Here is a 21,235-nt window from a genome sequence, read left to right as displayed (position 1 = left end):
GTTTTTCAGGTCTAAAGAAATATGAGGACATGACGACTGAAATCCTGGAGAGTCCATGTTTCTGATTTATAACTTCTCCTGTGTTTGTCAAAGAAAGCTGAAAACTCAAACCTAGTATATCATGATAAGAAGTAGTAACCTGTTGTAAGGATGAAGTGGATCTCTAACTCCCTTCTTGGTCTCCAGAAGGTTCAGTCAAGATCCCGTCACTTGGTGTCTGCAACATAACACCATTACGGTGCCATTACGGGACATTCGAACACAGGCTCTCCAGTGTTAGGTCCAGACAAAAGTCATTTCCCCTGATCACACTCAGGTTTTTCAGCAACATTACAGTATCAGAAATATTCTAAAAAGTATTCTACAGTAACTGGGAAGTATGAGGGCATGACTGAAATCATGAAAATCAACATTATAGCAACCATAGAGTGTCAGAAATATGTCGTAGTTACATGACTTTTGAATAAATTAAACTTCATACACAGCACAAGCCGGCTCTTTATGGTAGTTACCACTGTACAGCTCTTATAGCTAACAATTTCAGGACAACAGACATGACTGAGTTCAAATAATAAAGACAACACCCGAAACATACTCTTTCAGACTAAAACAATGTAATGACTGAAAAATAATTCCGGTGACCATTCGTTGTTTTCAACTAAGTAGAGACTTTTGATGGGCAGTACAAATTGCTGATAAAAATGTGGATTTGTCAAACAGCTACCACAGCCTTCTTCAATCAGGTGAAATAAGCATTATGAAGGAAGTTTAAAGGCATCTAATTTTCCTCGACTATTACGGATGTATGCGTTTTTATGAATTGTGATATTTGGTGAAGCACAATATTTTAACAGAAGCCGAATAATTTCTATTTCTATTTTTTCATTCCAAGATATTCCTAGTTCTTCATGGCAATACAATATTCTCAATAATTGAATGATAATGGCTGCTAAACATTTTCTTCAAAAGTACTTCAATTATTTTTGCTCCAATATGATCAATGGCATAAAAAATATGCTGTTTACTGTGACAGTTTTGGGGTAAATACAATGTACGAATAAAATCTGTCACTGTGACAGGCTTTGGTTGCAGCTCTTGTCATATGCTTGCGGTAGCCATAAGAATTAGATAGCAGGTAGATTGATAGCATACCTTTATAATCATTGATCCACTGGGCTTTCAAACAAGGCTTGTTGACTCCAGATAAAAGGAGCAGCCTCAGATTCAGGGCTCAGTCTGGTTCTTCTTTGTGACATTATCACCACCAGTAAACATCTACAATGGAAAGTGAGAAGAAGTCAGCCAGACAAGCAAGCACAATATTATGGCAGCACTTATTTTGGCTCAAAAAGTACTGAGCCAAAGGAATATTATTTTCTTCCTCAAAAATACAAAAATTCATTTCATCAAACATTTGCTGGTCAGACTAATAGATTCGGGCAAACCATTTGTCAGGCAGATAACAATGTAAAATTAAAATAGAGTAACACAATATTGTCTTGACCAAATGTACCAACAAAGCTGAATTCTGCTATAATTTCATTGCAAACGTTTGTTTGTTTTTTTCATTGAAACGGTGTACAATTGAATCAGCACAAGAATAAACAGTGTAAATACACCGGGCTTAGCGTAAATGCTAGAAGTGCCTGGCCCACTTTCATTAGGCTACCTGTACTAACTAATTTAAATTAACTGCAATCGAATAAAACAAATACTGCACTGAAATAAACATATGGTACCAAAACCAAGTTCCACAGACTGTGTTGTTAAAGATTTAGAAAAGTTTTCCAGAACCTTGCCTGCAGGACATGTCCACATTACTTTTACTGGAAGCTTATTAGCATGCTAACGATCGAGCTAGCTAGCTAGCTAGCTGTCTTATTGAATGCTATTACCTTTGGTGGGCACTGTTAAACACGGTTATATTGAACAACTTCTATGTTACGGTAAGATAAATGAAAAGGAATTGCTTACCCAATGGTCATCCACGCGTGGTCGTGTTTGAGAGTAGGATTGTCTGGCTGCTTCACATGTTGGATTTTGTGTGACTGCTAATTGATGTGACTTATCAGGACGAGGGCAGGGAAAATGTGTGAGTCAGTCCGAAAAAGATGACATTTGAGGTCCTGCACAATGACGTCACTGAAAGTGTGTTAAAAGTGTGTTAAGTACCGAAGTTGGCCACTAGTTTTCCAAATGAAAAGTGAGTCGAAAGTTAAACACACTTAAACACACAATTTCTGAAAATTGTGCTCTTTCAGGACATCACTTATTTTTGGTGTGGGAGTATCCTCGTGAGCTCTAGAGTAGTGTAGACTGCGTGGAAATATGAGGACGCGGAAAATGTCCTCATTTTTCCACAGGTCCTCATTGTGAAGGTGTGTTATCATAAAATTGTCCTGAGATGTCATGAATACAAACGCACACACACACACACACACACACACACACACACACGCACACACACAATTGTATCATATTAATTCTGGTCTGTAATTTTCTATGACCAGTATTCAGCCCCAACATTGTAAACATCCACATCCAACATCCTCCCGAGGCATCTGTTGAGGTCCACCAGGTATATCAGCTGGACGACCAACACAGTAATGGACAAAGTCAAAGAGGTTCCCAGTCAGGATCCTCTTCATCCTCCAGCTACAGTTTTCATCACACTGAAAGGCGTCAGCAGGTCCAGCATCATGGCTACAACATTGTCTATCCGACCCAGCATGGGGACCAGATTACTCAGTCCCAACCTGTCTCCTCAAAGAACATGTTGGGCCGCTGCTTCCAAGAAACTGTTAGTAGCCAGGTAAGCTCTCATTAAATCAAATGTGCAATATGACTCAAATTACATTTTGTCGTAATCCCCAAAAAGGACATTTTTAGGCCCAGTTTTTCTGATGTAAATTATTACCTTAGCTTTTCAAAAGAGCCAGTTTATATGATCTATTTATTTGAGAATTTGAGTCAAACATTTTCATTACAATAAGGTTCTATCTAGCCCCACTGGTCGAAAGACGGTAGTCTGACAAACAGTAGTCTGACAAATATTGTGTTTATGGAATATGAATTAAGCAGAAAATGTACCCAGCTGCCATTTTGCTACATGATGTCGACTGAAAGTGACATCACAAGGGCTCATGTAACGACTGTCACCTGCTTTCGGGGTTTGATTATATGACGTTCACAAGCCGAGCCCTTAGGCACTGTAATGGCATTTTCAGTTGACAGCGAGTGGTAACCCCCCACCCTCCTCCCACAAGGATGTATAAATTGTAAAGTGTCCTTGGGTGTCTTGAAAGGCGCTTATAAATAAAATGTATTATTATTATTATTATAAAACAGTTGGATTTTGTTGCTTAATTCATATGAAATGAACACAAAACTAATCACAATACCATGTTTAGACTGGTGAGGGTGCATAGAACATCCATCCATCCCTTCATCCATTTTCCGATCGGCTTTATCCTCACAAGTGTGGCGGGGAGTGCTGGAGCCTATCCCAGCTGTCTTACGGCAGTAGGCGGGGACACCCTGAACCGGTTGCCAGCCAGTCGCAGGGCACACACAGACGAACAATCATCCGCGCTCACACTCACACCTACACACACCACACTCACATTTTCTCTACAATTTAAAGATAGTTCCCCGCACTCTTACTGAAATGAGCGAGTGAACAGGCTGTCATCCCGCTTCACACTCTGCTGCGCTAATGGCCAGTGGATGGATGGATTTTGCTCGTGTCACCGCTACAGTCAGAGCTTGGGAAGACTCACTTGTATGAGTCAAACTGTGAAGCACACACAGACACCCAATCCAGAGAACCCACTATTACATGATATACAAACAACAAGAAAACATTTTTCAAAATACATCCCCTTGAAGAGAATGAAAAATTTGCTCACGCCTTGCTAATCCATTTGTCCTCACCTTATTAATGGCATGGCTAATATTGACTATTGATCTGTATGTATTTATCTAATGGTATGAACTGCCAACTTGGTATGTTTCAGTGTGGGAAAGCTCTCCCGGGTCTCACTAAACAGGAGCAGTGTTGCGGGACCATTGGGACATCATGGGGTTTCCACAAATGCCAGAAATGTCCAAAGAAACCATGTAAGTGTATTATACTGTATGTTGTCTTTACAAAGAGTATAACAAGACATTAAAAAACAAATAAATCATCCATTCTATAATGTATAATGTGTCCCATTCAGGTCCTTTGATCAAACTAGTAGAACCCCTAGATCAGGGGTGCTCAAACTTTTTGGATCGAAGATCTACTTTTCGATCAACTCACCTCCCGGGATCTACCCTTACCGGCACGCGCGCACACGCGTACACGTACACACACACACACACACACACACACACACACACAGACACACACACACACACACACACACACACACACGCGCGCGCACACACCCTGATGAGAAACAGCCTGAAACTGAGGCATGCGACACACTTTGGCAGCCTGTTAACTATCGTAGCTCACACGTACTGTTTTAAAGTGCTTCCCTGGGCCCTCCTAGATTCCTATTCTTTGCTCGTGCCTCGGTGAATTGTTCACGAACCAAACTCTGAATGAGAATAATGACGATAAAAGATAGAGCGCAACAGTTCTGATCATAAGCTGCAATTGCAGACTGTTGAGAGCTAACAACTTCCGGTGACATAATCACGCGCCACTATAAATTCAAGATTTACCTGCTTTATTTTATTTTTAAATAATTTTTGGGTGAAAATTAGACTGATAAGATGGTTAGGGTGCAGTGTACATTAACACAAAAAATATATTATTAACATGTACAATTATATTAGTAATATGTTAATATGTTAATAATATATTATTAACATGTACAAAGACACACAAATGTGTCTTTGTTTGTTTTTTTTCTCCTCGACACTCCTCGGATCTAGTCAAGTCAAGTCAAGTCAACAGTATTTATAGAGCACTTTCAAACAGCCATCGCTGCATACAAAGTGCTGTACATGGAGCGATTTATCATGCACAATAAAGAGTAAGACGAATCGGTAATAAAGGCGGTAGAAAGCACCAAGCAGTAAAATCAAGAACAAATCTAAGTCATGCTGAGTCAAACGCCAAAGAATACAAGTGAGTTTTGAGGAGGGCTTTAAAGATGGGCAGCTGTCTTTGATCTACCGGTAGATTAGGATCTACCTAATGAGCACCCCTGCCCTAGATCATCATTAAAAGCATAACTTTAATCACACTCCTAATAGTATATTATATTGTTAAAACTCATATCAAAACTCAGTTCCTTAATAATCATTCATAATAATGCCCTGAAATGTACTTTGTGCATCTTATTATATGTATTGATTTAAAAAAAAGAGAGACGTGTTTGAAAGTCTTAAGAAAAATGGTTTGACTTCTGTATGAAGCAGGGGTCTTCAATCGTGTTCCTCGAGACCCGCCGTCCTGCCTGTCTGCTATTTCTCCCTGCTGCAACACACTTAATTCAAATAATCAGGAATTGTTATCCAGCTTCCGCAGACCTTGCTGGTTATCGTTTTGAAGACCCTTTGCCTGAAGTGTGTTGAAAATAATGACCCATGGCAGTGTGTAAGTCCCAGGGTGACCTGGATCAAAGCAATTCTGTTCTTCTACTATCCCAAATGTCAAAACCACACCTCAATTAATTCATGCTGTACAAGTATTTGAAAGAAATATTTTTTGGAAACAAATTTGCAATTTGTTTAGCAGTGTGATATTTTTATGGGTTCTTTGGAAATTGCAATTTCTTCAGGGAATGCATAATATCGCCTTCATGTTATAAAGGCATGACTGCAGTGACAACAACCCAGTACACTTCGCCCTCATATCAGGTCGGGTCACCCATAAGCACAGCTTCTCCAATTTAGGAACAAATCACACTGACTCATGGCTATTCATCCTACACTTGGTATACAGTATATGTACTTGTATATGAAATTGGTGTTTTTGGTGTGTGTGTGTGTGTGTGTGTGTGTGTGTGTGTGTGTGTGTGTGTGTGTGTGTGTGTGTGTGTGTGTGTGTGCATGTGCGTGTGCGTGTGCGTGTGCGTGTGCGTGTGCGTGCGCGGGCGTGGGCGTGGGCGGGCGTGGGCGTGGGCGTGGGTGTGTGGGTGTGGGTGTGTTCGTGTGTGAGAGTGGTGCGATGGTTGACTGGTTAACACGTCTGCCTCATCACAGTGCAGGGGTCGTGGGTTCGAAGACAGTCTAGATAGATACATAGGTAGATGGATAGATGGACAGATCGATCGATAGATAAATGTGCAGGTGTGTGTTGTTTAGCCAAATAATAAATTAACCCAACAATGGTGAGTGGAGATGATTTATGTATTTTATGTATGATTAATCGGCGGCCCGGTAGTCCAGTGGTTAGCACGTCGGCTTCACAGTACGGAGGTACCGGGTTCGATTCCAGCTCCGGCCTCCCTGTGTGGAGTTTGCATGTTCTCCCCGGGCCTGCGTGGGTTTTCTCCGGGTGCTCCGGTTTCCTCCCACATTCCAAAAACATGCGTGGCAGGCTGATTGAACACTCTAAATTGTCCCTATGTATGAGTGTGAGTGCGAATGGTTGTTCGTTTCTGTGTGCCCTGCGATTGGCTGGCAACCGATTCAGGGTGTCCCCCGCCTACTGCCCGAAGACAGCTCGGATAGGCTCCAGCACCCCCCGCGACCCTAGTGAGGATCAAGCGACTCGGAAGATGAATGAATGAATGAATGTATGATTAATCACAATTTTGAATAAAATGACTCACGTTTCCCCAATTTTTATTCTCTCCCTTCACTCACCAGCTATTCCTCTGATAGACTGCCCACAGGGTTACAAGAAAATCAACAGCACTCATTGTCAAGGTAAGGGCTTGCAATATCATATCTGTGTTTATTCATTAATATGATGTAATGATTGTCCTCGGATACTTAACTATTGAATGGCTTTTTGGGCACAAAATGAATGAAGTGTAAAAAATTAAAAAAAGAGGAATTATATTTTCAACCATACTCAAGGCAAATAGTTTTTCTCCAGAGACTCAATAGAGGGTGCTACTGTCTCATTTGGCTCATTGCCATTTTAACCATGCTTACAGTATGTGGCTTGTGCAGAGAGACTACCTCTGGATTCCTAGATCTATGTGCCGTTAGCCTTTGAACTTTGCATATTTTTTAAAATTGCTCTAATAGTTTTGAAAATATATTAAGAGCTGTAATATATGAATGGGTGTTCGGAGAATAGGGTGTGAATATTAAGGGGGAAATAGTATACAAAAATATAAAGTATAAATACGATAAAATAATAACCCACACTGAATGAAGCAAAGACTACAGGACTACAAGACTACAATGAAAATTTTGATAAATTGGCAACACTGGAACTGCACTCGCTTTAGCCACTCTAGGCTTGAGCGCACATGCTCGATTTTTGTAGACTGCCCTTCAAATGCAGTGAATCCTGATTTTCCTACAAGGGTAAGGCTCGCTGCATGTACTGTATTTGCCAATTTAGCAAACCAGTCTCTGCCAAGCTTGGGCATTCCGGTGCAACATGGGGAGTTCACTTGGAGATGCGCCTGGTAGAATGATGACAGAAAGTGCATCAAAATTTGCTTACTCAGACCATGTCTAATTACCGCTACAAGGCTTGCAGCTGGTCTAAAACAATTTTGTTGAATTTGATCGGGGCACAGGCAGGCAGATACTGAGCTCCGTGGAAAAACATACTGATAGTTACCAGTAGTTAATACCAGCTCATTATTTTCCCCCTCTCACATTGTTTGCTGCCACACCATGTCTAGAGAAGTGACAATGCTCTACTCATGCACGGATTACTGCCATTAGACATCATCCTCTTCCACACAGAAATGTGTGTGTCCTCACTGTGGGAATGATTCGGAACCCTCTGCCGGTGGAGTCCACTTACTGTGAGGGTTCATAAAGCACAAGCAGTTTTGAAATATAAGAAGGACCAAGACCATTAAGACATTTAAACTATAAAAAATTGATTCTGAAACAAGCAAGCTAATGCATTGATTCTAAAACTAGCATAATATTGGTCATCCTCCTGGTCTTTCTCAGGACATGCTCTGCAAAATTTTATTTATTTTGTCACAGATGTCGATTTGTTTCACTATTTGTTGTAGCGTCTACTCAACTTGGGGATCAAAGCCCTACTGCCACTACAACCTCGATTTCTGATCGTAGAGTGGTGACTAGTGTGCTAAAATTTCAGCCCGCCGCTTCAGCTCAGTACAATATTTGAAGGGATAGACAGTGAGGTTGTGACCTACCTTTTTCTAAAAGTAAAAAAGAAAAGCTGTTAGACGTGAGGCTGATCGTGTGCTCCCACACTGTAAAGTTAGAGAATAATAAAAATATGCACTCGAAACATGAATAACTCGTATCCAACAGACTGAGACTTCTCAAGGACATTCGGTGCATTAATAAAACCATTGGGCTGCATAAAAATAAGATGTTCTAAAAAGAATTCATTAATCAAGAATGGTAAACAGTCTTTAGGTGATTTGGGTTTTTAGGGTCAATCAGCAATCAGAAGGTTTGAAAAAAAAACAATACCAGATCACTGATTCGATCAGAAGCAATGTATACATTTCAACAACGTTTACATTTACTCAATAGTAAACCCCCACCAAAGCCAAAATGCATTCGGATAAAAAATTGAGTGATGAAAGCTGTTTTGAAATGAAGGGATGTTAAAATTAAATAAATGACACACATACTGAGCGAGTTTTTTTAAACATAAATAAAATGTATTTTTGGAATTTTTCCCACTCAAAAAGAAAACCTACAGGAATGCTCTTTGTGATTGGATGGTGGAGGGCACAGAAAGAGAACTTCCGCCAATGCAAAGTCTTTCCGCTTCAAAATGCTGAAAATAGATTAGCTTTCAAGCTTTCACATCCACCATGGCAGGTGAGATCGACACCGGTGAAACGAGGTTGTGTTTGCTGTAATGTCTTACTTCGCGGATCCGATCATGGCAATCAATGATGACATTGCGGTTAATTCATGATAAAATGTAAGATGTTAACTGCTTTCGATACACTCGATATGATCGATGTAAAGTCTAATTATACGTTTGCTACCAGTCTTAAATTGCTGAGATCAAATTAAAATTGCTCTTCTTCTTGTGGGGCGGCATGGCTCAGAGATACAATGGTCATTTCCCTTCCGGTCTCCTACTATACTGAACCCCCAGTGGCTCCTGATGCTGCGTCATCAGTGGGTGAACGTGGAATGATTTTTTTTTTTGGTGTTCTATTATCTTATTTATTGACAGATTTTGATGAGTGCCAGCTGCAGGGAGTGTGTCCGAATGGAAATTGTTTGAACACTGTGGGCAGCTATAGATGCACATGTAAACCTGGCTACATCCCTGACCCCATGCTCACCACATGCATATGTAAGTGCTGCCGTTTCCTATCGCACTACAAACTACAGGTCAATGATATTCTGTATCAACCAATCAACAAATAAATAAGCAAATAAATACATACATACCTAAAGCGATGACAAATAAAAACATTGGCTGTACGGTAATAAAAAAATATTTTGCAGTGCAGTAAAATAAATGCATATTTGGATTTACTCTACCAACTCTGAACATCATTGCTGTCCATTGGTATCTTGACAATTTTTCTTGTTGTTGTTGGGGTTTTTTTTGAGGGGGGGACCAAAACAGACTTTCAGACTTTAAAAAAAAAACTTGTACCAATTGGTCAGCAACATCAAGCGACTGCAATTTTATGGTAAAACCATTTATTTCATTCAGTTTCAATTTGTTTACATTAATGACACAAATTATGATCATTACAATCCCTCAAAGGAAATTATTTTATGAGTGATGTTATGTTTGGATTGGATTGGATAAAGCTTTATTGTTTGATGACTCTCACAACAATTCAATCCCGGATTTGATCAATCATATGGTGGTTGCAACAGACATGGATACAAGGTCCACTTAAGACATATCTACTTTTAATTAAACAAAAATGCTACTCTATGGTGCATTATATGGAATTTAATATTGAAGATGAAAGACAGACGGTCAATATGGGCCCTCTGTTCATGCCCAATGCAAGTCTAGTGCAAAGCGTAGTCTAACCGTGTGCATGGTTGGTCTTTCATTTGGTATATTGGTAGATGGGTGCAGGTAGAAAATGGCGTTGTCACCATTGTGGGAGTGAACACAGCAGACTTGTTTCCTGGCCAATGGAAACAGCTCCCTTCTTACAGTAGCGCTGCACACATCAACGTCGTTTAATTTTTTGATGCTTTGGGGTTTTTTTCTCTAAGCTGCCTTGTCTTCTGCTGGCTGTCTGCCTGTGTTTGACTTTTTTTTTTGGTTTGTTTTATTCACTAAAATAACTGAATGAAGACTATTCCTGTCGATGTAGTTATTGATAAAGTACATATAGAGTTTTTAGTAGCTATGTTTTATCCTACCTCAGTTGCAGAATGTGGTGTGTGTGTGTGCGTGCGTGCGCGCGTGTGTGCATGCGTGGGAGAGAACCTACAGCATGTACTCGAAAAGCTGCATATTTAACAGTTTGGCAACATACAGTATGACCAATAAACTAATAGCATATATGCAACTAAAGACAAGAAAACAACAATTGAAATTGATATATTTTACTGCAAAATGCTTTTTCAAGTTAGATGTTGAACTTTTGTAGGTTAAAATTCTTCATGTAAATGAGTCACTTTGTGGTGATGTGGCTGGCTGGCTCTGTTTGATTTGCAAAATGGAGTCAAACATCACTAGTGACAACACGATGTGGATGAATCTATTGCATGTTTTTTTTTTATCTCATCCCCGTCTCAAGCATGCGCTGCAAGGCAAACTGTACATGCCTTTGACTTGATGGCTTTTATGTAACACCAAATCCGTTTTCAGTGGTCTACAATGCGTAATCTGACCATAAATGTGTAGCGATCATGGACCATTGCTTTTGTCACGCATGTTACGTACATTGTGCAGCATATCCCGTGCTGCACTTGGGCACGAGGCAGTGTCACCAAAGCATGACAGCTGAAAGCAAACAACAAATCAAAACTTGTAGGCTACTGAAATATCAGCATCCGAACACAATGTTTTTGGATGGAGCATTGCAGGAACATTTTTCTCCCCATCTGTTGCACAGGCACTTTCTACTATTGAGACATCATTGTTGTCTTGGTCTCTCAGTTACAACAATTTATGAGTTTAAAACATAGACAGCTGGGCACCTAATCATTTATTTGTTGAATAGAAGTCCCACAGAAACACATTGTCAGGAGAAGAAATGTACTGAAGGTGCTACATTTATATTGCTTGTCTTGGGCTAGCTGGTGCATGGCACTTTACGTCCATTTGCCTTTTGTAACGGTTTCTATAATCTGAGATAACATTGGTTCAATAATATTTTAAATTTGTCCAATCGAGCAAAGGGTTGGGCAACACCAACAGTCTGGCAACTTGGCAAAAAGCACTCATTCATTATTTTAATGGTGCGTGAAAACTATTGTGAGCAATGTGTTCTCCGTTCTCTCTTCTGTAACATACTGTATTTGATAGATGGGCTGAGTGACAGCTGTGATGAGCAAATACCATGAAGGAAAACAGTCAACACACACACACACACACACACACACACACACACATATATATATAATAAATAAATAAATAAATATATATATATATATATATATATATATATATATAGCCGGCTGGATAGCTCAGTTGGTAAGGCATCGGTTTGGCATACGGGAGACGGTGGTTCGAATCCAGCTTGGGGCAAAAAATACATAACACCATCCAGTGTGGGTCCTTGGGCAAGATCCTTCACGCTAATGACTACCTCATACAATGATGAGAGACAATAAAACGAATGACATGCCGGCTCAGACGTCGCCCAGCTAAACAAGGTCTGCGTCAGGTGCTGGGGAACCAGAGCACCTTGATGAAAAATGGGCTACTGGAACAAAGCGGAGATGGGCGAGATGCGATAACATGGCTCTGTTGGAATGCTACTACTCAAGCAATCCTAGTCAGAGGGGTTACATGCAGAGAATGTGGGCTAAATGGTTACTTCGAAACGCACAGTCACGGTTGACCACGAAACAACTAGTAGCTCAGTGTTCCAACATCCACAAACGGCAACTGCTGTCACAACTTGAGATTGATGAGGTCCAACCAGGTTCCATGGTGAAGGGCCCCAGGCTGCCAGATCAGAGGAGGAGGTCATACAAGAGATTGGGAGGCAAGCCCCAATGAATGCAGATGATGAGATTGGGTGGCCAGCCACAATGAATGAAATGCTGAGCGAGGCAGCGATTGACCTGAAAGCTAAGATCATGGCGAGAATGAAAGCTGGGCAACCTAGAAACCGATTACAACGGCTATGTGAAGTACCATCTGAAAGTCTCATAGAAAGTGTGAATGCAGCACTGAGGGCGATCCCTACCGTAACGATCACAGAAACCAATGAGCTGATATACGCTTCAGTGTCAGTGATCCTGGAGACTCTGGGCTATAAGAGCAACCATGGAAGCCATGAGATACGTTACCCCACCATGGAAAAGACGGTTGGAGGCTAAGATCAAGGCGGCCCGGAAAGATGTGAGTCAATTGACGGAGGCCCAGAGAGGTGTGATGAAAAGGCTGATACCCGAGAGGTACATCCAGATGACCATACCTGAACTACTCGAAACTGCCAAACAAAGGCTCCAAGCCTTGTCCAGTCACCTAAAGCGGTACACGAAAGAGAATGAGGCCAGACGAATAAACAGGCTGTTCGCAACACAACCTGCGAAAGTGTACGCTCAGTGGCAGGGTCCTAACAACAGCTGACCCACCAAGACTGGAAACTGAAAGGTACTGGAAAGGCATATGGGAGAAGGAGGTTGCACATAACAGCAGTGCACAATGGCTGGTGACCCTGAGAGAGGAGCACAGCAACCTCCCTGAACAGAACCCAGTTACCATAACATTGGCAGACATACAGGAAAGAGTTTCAGATATGAAGAACTGGACAGCACCAGGCGGCTCCACATGTGGTTTTCAAGCTGTATTCTAAGAGCGAAAGGGACATAGATTCCCTGATCCCCACAACCAGGATCTACAGCAGCGACATTGGGATGTCATTCGGGCTTGAGAAATGTAGTCGGATGGTGACTAAGAGAGAAAAAGTAGTCCGCACTGAAGGGGTCTCACTCCCTGAAGGAACAATAGCAGACATTGAGGACAGCTACAAGTACCTTGGTACTCCCTGCCAGCATCTTACACCCTGCAGTTATGTGTTGGATCGCACAGAGGCACTCATAAACAGCAATAAACAGCTAAACCCTGCCAGTGATCAGATACCCTGCAGGAATAATAAGGTGGCCAAAGGAAGAGAAGAAGAGATCTGTGCGGAGTATGGACTGGAAACCCCAAGGTCAAAATGGGAAACACCTCCGAAGGTGGTGGAGAATGACAGAGCGAAGATCCTGTGGGACTTCTAGATCCAGACTGACAAGATGGTAATGGCGAACCAACCAGATATCGTGATCATAGATAAAGGGCAGAGGAAAGCCGTTGTAGTGGATGTAGCGGTCCCAAGTGATGGAAACATCAGGAAGAAGGAACATGAGAAACTCGAGAAATACCAAGGGCTCAGAGAGGAGCTGGAGAGAGCCTGGAAGGTAAAGGTGACAGTCGTGCCTGTGGTGGTCGGAGCACTCGGGGGATTGACCCCCAAACTAGATGAGTGGTTGCAACAGATCCCGGGAACAACATCGGACATCTCAGTCCAGAAATGTGCAGTGCTGGGAACAGCAAGGATACTGCGCAGAACCCTCAAGCTTCCTGGCCTCTGGTAGAGGACCCGAGCTGAATGAGGGACGGACACCACCCGAGGGGTGAGATGAGGATGCCCCTCACACTATCCAACTGCCCTGTGTCAACCGTCGAGACCTTCAAGTTCACATGAAGTGGGAAGTCAACACCATCTCCATCCTGAAAAGGGCCCGGCAGCGGATGTACTTCCTGAGGCTGCTGAGGAAGCATGGCCTGCCACAGGAGGTGCTACGACAGTTCTACACGGCAGTCATCGAATCAACCCTGTGTTCTTCCATCACGGTTTGGTTTGGGGCCGCCACAAAAAAGGACAAAATCCGACTTCAACGGACAGTTAGGACGGCAGAAAAAATCGTTGGCAGCGCCCGACCCACTCTTGAGGACTTACACTCTGCAAGAATCAAGACAAGGGCACGGAAAATCCTCCTGGATCCTCCGCACCCTGCCCACCACCTTTTTCAGCCACTCCCCTCAGGCAGACGCTACAGATCCATGCGCACCAAATCCAGTAGACACTTAAACAGCTTCTTCCCTCTAGCCATTAACTCCTTAAACAGTCACTGACGTAGTCACTCTTCTTGCACCACAAAATGGTACTACAAAACTACTGGTTACTCTAAAATGGTTCAATGATTTTGTTGTTTACGATGATACTAGTGCAGCGTGTTATACCGGAGACAAATTCCTTGTGTGTTCTACATACTTGGCCAATAAAGATGATTCTGATTCTGATATTTCTGCAAATGTTTACCTTGACCTTTGAACCGAATATGTGGCAGCACAACTGAATGACCTTCAACCAACCATTATTTTTCAACAAGATGGTGCACCACCACATTGGGGGCTGCATGTTCGTGGGTTCCTCAATCAAACATTTCCAGACCGGTGGATTGGAAGGGATGGATCCAATCAATTCCTTGGCCGCCACATTCACCAGATATCACTCTCCTGTACTTCTTTCTATCGGGCTATGTTAAAGATTGTCACGTTGTGCTCGAAGCGACAGAGTAATCGCTTTGTGCGCAACAAACTGGGAATAAATGGATCACCAAAATAGCAGGCACAGAAAGGAACTTTGTCGCAGAAATAATATTTCTTACAACAACCCCCCCGACCCCCGTCTAAACGGAAAACAGAGAACGCTGGTTAAAAACGAAAACCAGGAAATAATTATAACGAGACAACAGAAAACGCTTGCGAAAAAACGGCAAGGAGAAAGATTAAGCAAATACTATAATTACACACGAGATATCGAGGGATGCAACAATTTTCAATAGTCTTAAAGTAATGTTCAATCGAGAAGGTATAGGCAACAGCAATGGCACGGCGTGGAATACTCCGGCATTCAGTCGACTGCCGGAGCGCCTAGATATAGCATGTGCAATCATTGACAAATGGGTGGCAGGTGTGCAGGCGGCAAGCAAGAACGCCTGCCCCCTGCTGTCAAATACGGAATGTGACAAAGATATAGTGTATCGAACAAAGATAAGGGCATTACTGACCTAAAGCAAAGGATTACTAATGCCATTGCCACAATTGATGAGGCAATGCTACAGCGAACATGGCAAGAAATCGAGGACCGCCTTGATGTGCTTCGTGCAACTAATGGTGCGCATGTAGAAGTGTATTAAAAGATGTAAAAAAAAAAACCTTTAATAAATGCTGAATACAATAGAACAAATCTGAATAAAATATCTAATCAATTGCATTTTTAATACATTTTTGAAATGGTAAAGAGACTTTAGGACCAGTATTTATACAGATTTTTTTTTACAACATTCATCATGCTGCTATAGCGAAGCCGTCAAAAGTGCAGAAAGGGGTGGTGGGGTGGCATATAGTGTGCGGGCCAAGGAAGAACTCATGTTGGTGAGTATCTGGATAAAGGTACAATTAATTGATTTGTCTTGTTAACAGTTCAGACTTGGCGTTTTACAGTGTTTCACTTAACCGTGAGTGCTTTTCCCTTGTGGATGGACAAAGACTAATGTAACTTTCTAATACCGGGTCAAAAGCCTTTTTTGTTCCCCTTTTGAGAAAAAAATATTGTCTCTGTTCCCGTTAGAACAATTCCAGCTGTAATTGGTATGTGCAGATGTTTAATTGCAGCGTTTAACTTGGAAAGCACAAACTAAACCCCTCTGCATGCCTTCATTTCAACCGGTGCCTGGCTGTAATGCATGTTAATGTTTAGTCATGTCTTTCCTACAATGTTCAGTCTGTGCTCCGTTGTGTTTGAACGTGTTTAGCCCTGAGTGTTGTCACCAGATGTGGGGGAATGACGAAGCACCGCGAAATACTTGCTCCTCTTGTCGCAGTTTGGTGTCTTTCGACAATGTTGATATCATGTTTGTTCTATTGCGTGTATTTGTTTCGTGTGAGGCAAGGTTGCTTTGGTGAAGGGGACTTCTTCATTTCTTCACTTTGTCATTTCTTCCCCCCTTGTGTGTCCCCTGCACTCTGGCGCACCACTTCCATTGCGTCTGCTCTGCTCCTCTTTGTCCTCCTCCTGCACACGTCCTCAGCCAACATGCCTGCCATCCAAGAGGAGAAGGGGGCTTGCTTCCGTTTGATGAGCTCAGGGAGGCAGTGTTTGCACCCAGTGTCTGCTCAGCTGAGCAAACAGCTCTGCTGCTGCAGTGTGGGCAAAGCCTGGGGACCACATTGTGACAAATGTCCCCCTCCAGGAACAGGTAAGGCTTCCAGTTTGGTTAGACCTTCGTCATGACCCCAAATTATCTTTCCTCACTTATCTGCAAGTCATTTGGACCACCACCCAAGATATGGTAAATGCCAAAAATGGACTTTTGGACTTATCCAAATTCTCTATTCGGGTTTCAAGAGTACCTGCCCACTCATCAAGTGTGAAATGACGCATCGAGCCAATCGTTTGGGAGCTGCCTGCTTTCCCAAATGCGTTTGTAAGTAAAATGACACAGATTGTGACGTGAGTGGTCCACATTTACTTAATTTACATAAAACAAAATAGGCACCCGCTCGCTGTGCTGTTAGTTATTATGGATAGAAAATCTATGGCATTGGCCCCACAGTAAAGGTGAGCAGTGACTGAATCAACACTTCAAAATGGGCTAATTTCAGTGAACAGAGGGTTTAAAGTGGACCGTAATTCTTGGTCATAGGTGTACTTTTCCAAAAATAGCTCACAGTTTTCTTATTAAGACTCCATTAATTGGTGAATAGATGTTTGTTCGTGTTTATGGAATGGCTAATGCACCAGCATTTAGAAGCTCTGTTACTGTTTAAGAAAAATTAACTACTGTTATTCATAACTTCCAAATGTATCTTACTGAAAAAAAATCACATATTTTTGGGATGATTGAGGGCTTCGAGTTATTGACTTGCATTCCCAACAGAGTTGTTGAATGTTATGGCACTTTGGACATTAAAGGGTGAGTTCAGTTTGAAATTCCACACTTCTTCAAAGATTAGAAAAAATGTTGTGAACTCACTGAAATTCCATAGAGTCCATATTAGTTATTTGAATTCTTCATTGAAGGATGAATTAACCGTCTTGAATTAAACTTTGTGCTCTTTGTGGGAGCTTCGTTCCTTTTACCGCGCAGGTACACTGACCCGAACCTGAAACTGAAATCAAGAAACACCTTCCAAATAAATAATTGTCCCAAACATTCGCACACCTCCTTTCCGTGTCTAGTCTGAACATCAACTGTCTATTACACCCTTTTGGGAAGCTGCATGCTTTTTTTTCACAACTTGGCTTAGTAGTTGCTTTTTTTGTGTACCAAATGCTTTCGCTGTACAGTAGTTGTATACTTTTGCCACTGACCCTTTCTCTCAATTTTTTTTCCTCACATTTCCACAAACAGTTGTCTGATTCGAACATACTGAATTGCACTTTGTATGTAATGAGTTATCTAATATGGTTTGTGTGCGCGTTTTTTTTTCCGTAAAATGGTGAAGAAATAGATTTTGTCCACTTCATATCAAATTGGAACAAATGTGCATAGATTGTAATTTAATAGAGAAACACTTTAAGATGTTCAGTTTGAATCATTGTGGAAAATGACTGAAAAGCAGCAAGCCTCAACACCAAGCTCAGCTCATTTACCGAAATAGTCTCAACTGTATCATACAGTATATGTCCATTTTGCCATTTATATGTCAGTAAATGTCTTTTTTTCTTATCATATTGCCATATGTAAGCACAACGGGAACTTCACTTCTGAAAATGATTCTGTGCATATAATATTGATGCCTTCGTGTGCAGATATTTAAATCGGGTTTGTAAATGTTTGTGTTCTTTTCCTTCATAGCTATGTTCAAAGAAATTTGCCCCGGTGGAATGGGCTACACGGTTCTCCCAAATCCACCCATCAATAAACCAGTTACGGTCCACCAGACACCTATTGATCCACTTATCCCTCACCCCTTGCCAACACCAGAAAAACCAGGTGTGGCTTTCAGGAAGCCAGAAGAGATTATGCCAGGTGAGTCTGTGATTTGGTTAGTTTCATTGAATATGCATTAAAAAAATGAGACATACTGAGTGAATGCTCTTCATCAGAATGATACTTATTCTTTCATCTGTAGCGCTCCTGGTTATTGTCGATGGATTTTTGCTCCATGTGCAGGACTTTGTATGCGGCAATGGTTGTTTAAGTGCTAAGCGCATTCCTCAATTTGAGGGCAACAGATTGCAAAGACAAAATTCAAGACTTCAGTTTTTGCCCCATCCAGCCATAAATTGCAGTCAACAATAATGCAATCGATTATCAAAATTAACACAAAAATAAATCTGAAGGTGGATGGTTTGCTCCCATTTCTTGACAGAGGCATTCAAAATGGACGCTGGATGAAAACCCTAGAACAGGAAAAATTGGCAAACTGTAACGAAGACATGTTTCATTTGTGGTTGTAGGCAGGGTATCGAATGGACTTGGTGATCTTCATCACATTTCAGAAGGAAAGTGGGAGCGAAATTAGCGAGAGGTACTGTATGTTCGTAGAAGATCCAGTCGGAGGCTTTAGGGGTGGAATCTTGTCAAGAATTACAGAGGAGTCTGACTTTAACTGAAACTTGACTATTAGCATTACTACTTAAACGCTGCATTAAACTGGCAAAAGCAGTAGGAAGTACAAAGAGCTTATGTATTAGCATATGTGAAAGGTTTGTATGTTTACTGCTTGAACAATATGAACTAACAAACATAATGAAACATTTACAGTTATGATATGCGACCGTGCAGCTCTTCCGAAACAATGGTTAGTACCCAAACTAGCTATAAAAACATGGTCTAGGAGTGTAACATTGAACATGCGCTGGGCCGTTGACACGTTCAGTGAAATTAACCGATTCAATGTAATTGTTAGCATTTTTGAAAAAGCATTTCGTGCTGTCATTTGCAGGCACAGTAAAATCAAGTATAACATTTTTTCGAATGGTTGTGATGGAGGCTAACAGCAATAGCTTGAACGGGGAAGCGCAGACTTCCCTCTCCCCAGCCATTATTTCCAGCTCTTCCCGAGGGATCCCAAGACGTTCCCAGGTCAGCTGGGATGCATAGTCTCTCCAGTGTGTCCTCACTGCCCCTCTTGAATCTCAGACACGACTTCCTGACTGACTCTCCAGCACCCCTGAATAGACCTTACCAGGGAGGCTGAGGAGTGTAGTCGGAACATATCCTGCGGTCCCCCCTTCTTCAAAAGGTGGACCACTGCCCCGTCCTGCCAATCCAAAGGCACTCCCCCCAATGACCACACAATTTTGTTGAAGCTTGTCAACCAGGACAGCCACTCAACATCCAGAGCCTTAAAGAACTCCAGGCGGATCTCATCCAACCCTGGGCTTTGCCACCCAGGAGCTTTTTAACCACCTCGGTAACTTCAACCGCAGAGATAGGAGAGCCCACCTCAGAGTCCTCAGATCCTGCTTCCTCTAAGGAAGGTATGTTGTTGTAGTTGAGGAGGTCTACGAAGTATTCTTTCCCATTCTTGCTTGATGTACAGCTTCAACTGTTCACCAGTCCGAGATCTCCGTTCTCGTCTTTTACGCTTCATAATGCACCACACATTTTCAATAGGAGACAGGTCTTGACTGCAGACAGGCCAATCTAGTACCCACACGCTCTTGCTCGCTGTTATAATATGTGCAGAATGTGGTTTGTTATTGTCTCATTGAAATAAGTAGGAGTGTCCATGAAAAACACATTGCGAGGATTGCAGCATGTTTCTCCAAAATCTGTATGTACCTTTCAGCATTATTGGTGCCTCCACGGATGAGTAAGTTACCCAGGACATTGGCACTAACACAGCCACATACTATCACAGATGCTGCCTTTTGAACTTTGCATCCCTGCAGTCCGGATTGTTCTTTTCCTCTTTGGCCCAGAGGAAACGGCATCCACAACTTCCCAAAACAATTTGAAATGTGGACTCATCAGACCACAGACACCTTTCCACTTTACATCAGTCCATCTCAGATGAGCTCGGGCCCAGAAGATGGTGGCGTTTCTGAGTGTTGTGTATAAATGGCTTTTGCTTTGCAGTGTGTGTATGTGTGTTTGTGTGCGTGTGCGTGTGTGTGTGTGTGTGTGTGTGTATTCTGTATTGTACCTTTGAATCATCTTACAGTATATTCCCCACAGTCACTGCTCATCCCGCTTTGCAAAGGTGTGTCAGGAGACGTACATACATGTGTACGATCAAAAATAAAGTTATCAAGAGGGGGAATTTCATTTCAGCTATTATTTCGGATATGCTTGACTGTTTCCAGGTTAGTGCTGCACAGTAGAGTTACCATTTTTGTAATAGAGTGAAAGTGACTTTCCCTTGCATCCTGGACTAAAAAACAAACAAATAAACAAACAAAAAGACAGAAATCCATCACCCAACATTAGTGATTGGACCAGAAAGTATAATGGTGCCTGGCAGCGACTAATTTAGACTTTTTAGCACCATGTCCAATACTGGTGGGGTAGTATGTTGTTATATTTCCAAGATAAAAATCCTCACTGTGATATTTGATATTTCATGCTGGTACTCAATATTTTCATGACTATCAATTAGTACATGACCTGGCCATTGTATATTCAATCGGCTCTTCAAGGCCAAACTTCTTTTTAATCAATGTTCTTCTGTTTCCATCATTATATTGAACTAGTTTTCTTTTTTGTATTTTGCGGTTATTAGCAACCACAGCCCCAGATCAGGTAGGTTGCGTTGAGACAGCTGGCATGCGTAAAAGTGCTATCCGCTGCTGCATTGTAGCCAAACTGCATTTGCATGAAGTCAGACACTTGTTGCATTATTTGAGTTATCGAAGAAAGCTTTTAAAGAGTAGCGCTATATATGACACAAATTCATTGAAACTTCATGGATACAATCTAAAAAGTATTTGAATGCTTT

The 21,235-nt window shown here is 41.8% G+C and overlaps 2 protein-coding genes across 4 annotated transcripts in view; both read left to right on the top strand.

Moving 5' to 3' along the window:
* The window catches only part of rasgrp3 (RAS guanyl releasing protein 3 (calcium and DAG-regulated)), a 130,556-nt gene that overhangs the window by 21,792 nt on the left and 87,529 nt on the right, over positions 1 to 21,235 (top strand). The gene's annotated exons all lie outside the window — the stretch shown is intronic.
* Positions 1 to 21,235, top strand: part of ltbp1 (latent transforming growth factor beta binding protein 1) — a 117,986-nt gene that overhangs the window by 43,859 nt on the left and 52,892 nt on the right. Inside the window, exons 7-13 of one of the 3 annotated variants that reach the window (XM_052080996.1) lie at positions 2,511 to 2,812; positions 4,017 to 4,119; positions 6,811 to 6,870; positions 9,311 to 9,433; positions 16,375 to 16,542; positions 18,145 to 18,318; positions 21,020 to 21,039. In XM_052080996.1, coding sequence (XP_051936956.1) covers positions 2,511 to 2,812; positions 4,017 to 4,119; positions 6,811 to 6,870; positions 9,311 to 9,433; positions 16,375 to 16,542; positions 18,145 to 18,318; positions 21,020 to 21,039 — 950 coding nt within the window. The remainder of the gene's footprint in view (positions 1 to 2,510; positions 2,813 to 4,016; positions 4,120 to 6,810; positions 6,871 to 9,310; positions 9,434 to 16,374; positions 16,543 to 18,144; positions 18,319 to 21,019; positions 21,040 to 21,235) is intronic. The other 2 variants (XM_052080998.1, XM_052080997.1) reach the window with 2 other exon arrangements.

This window comes from Hippocampus zosterae, chromosome 11 (assembly GCF_025434085.1).
Source record: "Hippocampus zosterae strain Florida chromosome 11, ASM2543408v3, whole genome shotgun sequence".
Taxonomy (NCBI): Eukaryota; Metazoa; Chordata; class Actinopteri; order Syngnathiformes; family Syngnathidae; genus Hippocampus; species Hippocampus zosterae.
This window is presented reverse-complemented; position numbering and strand designations above follow the sequence as displayed.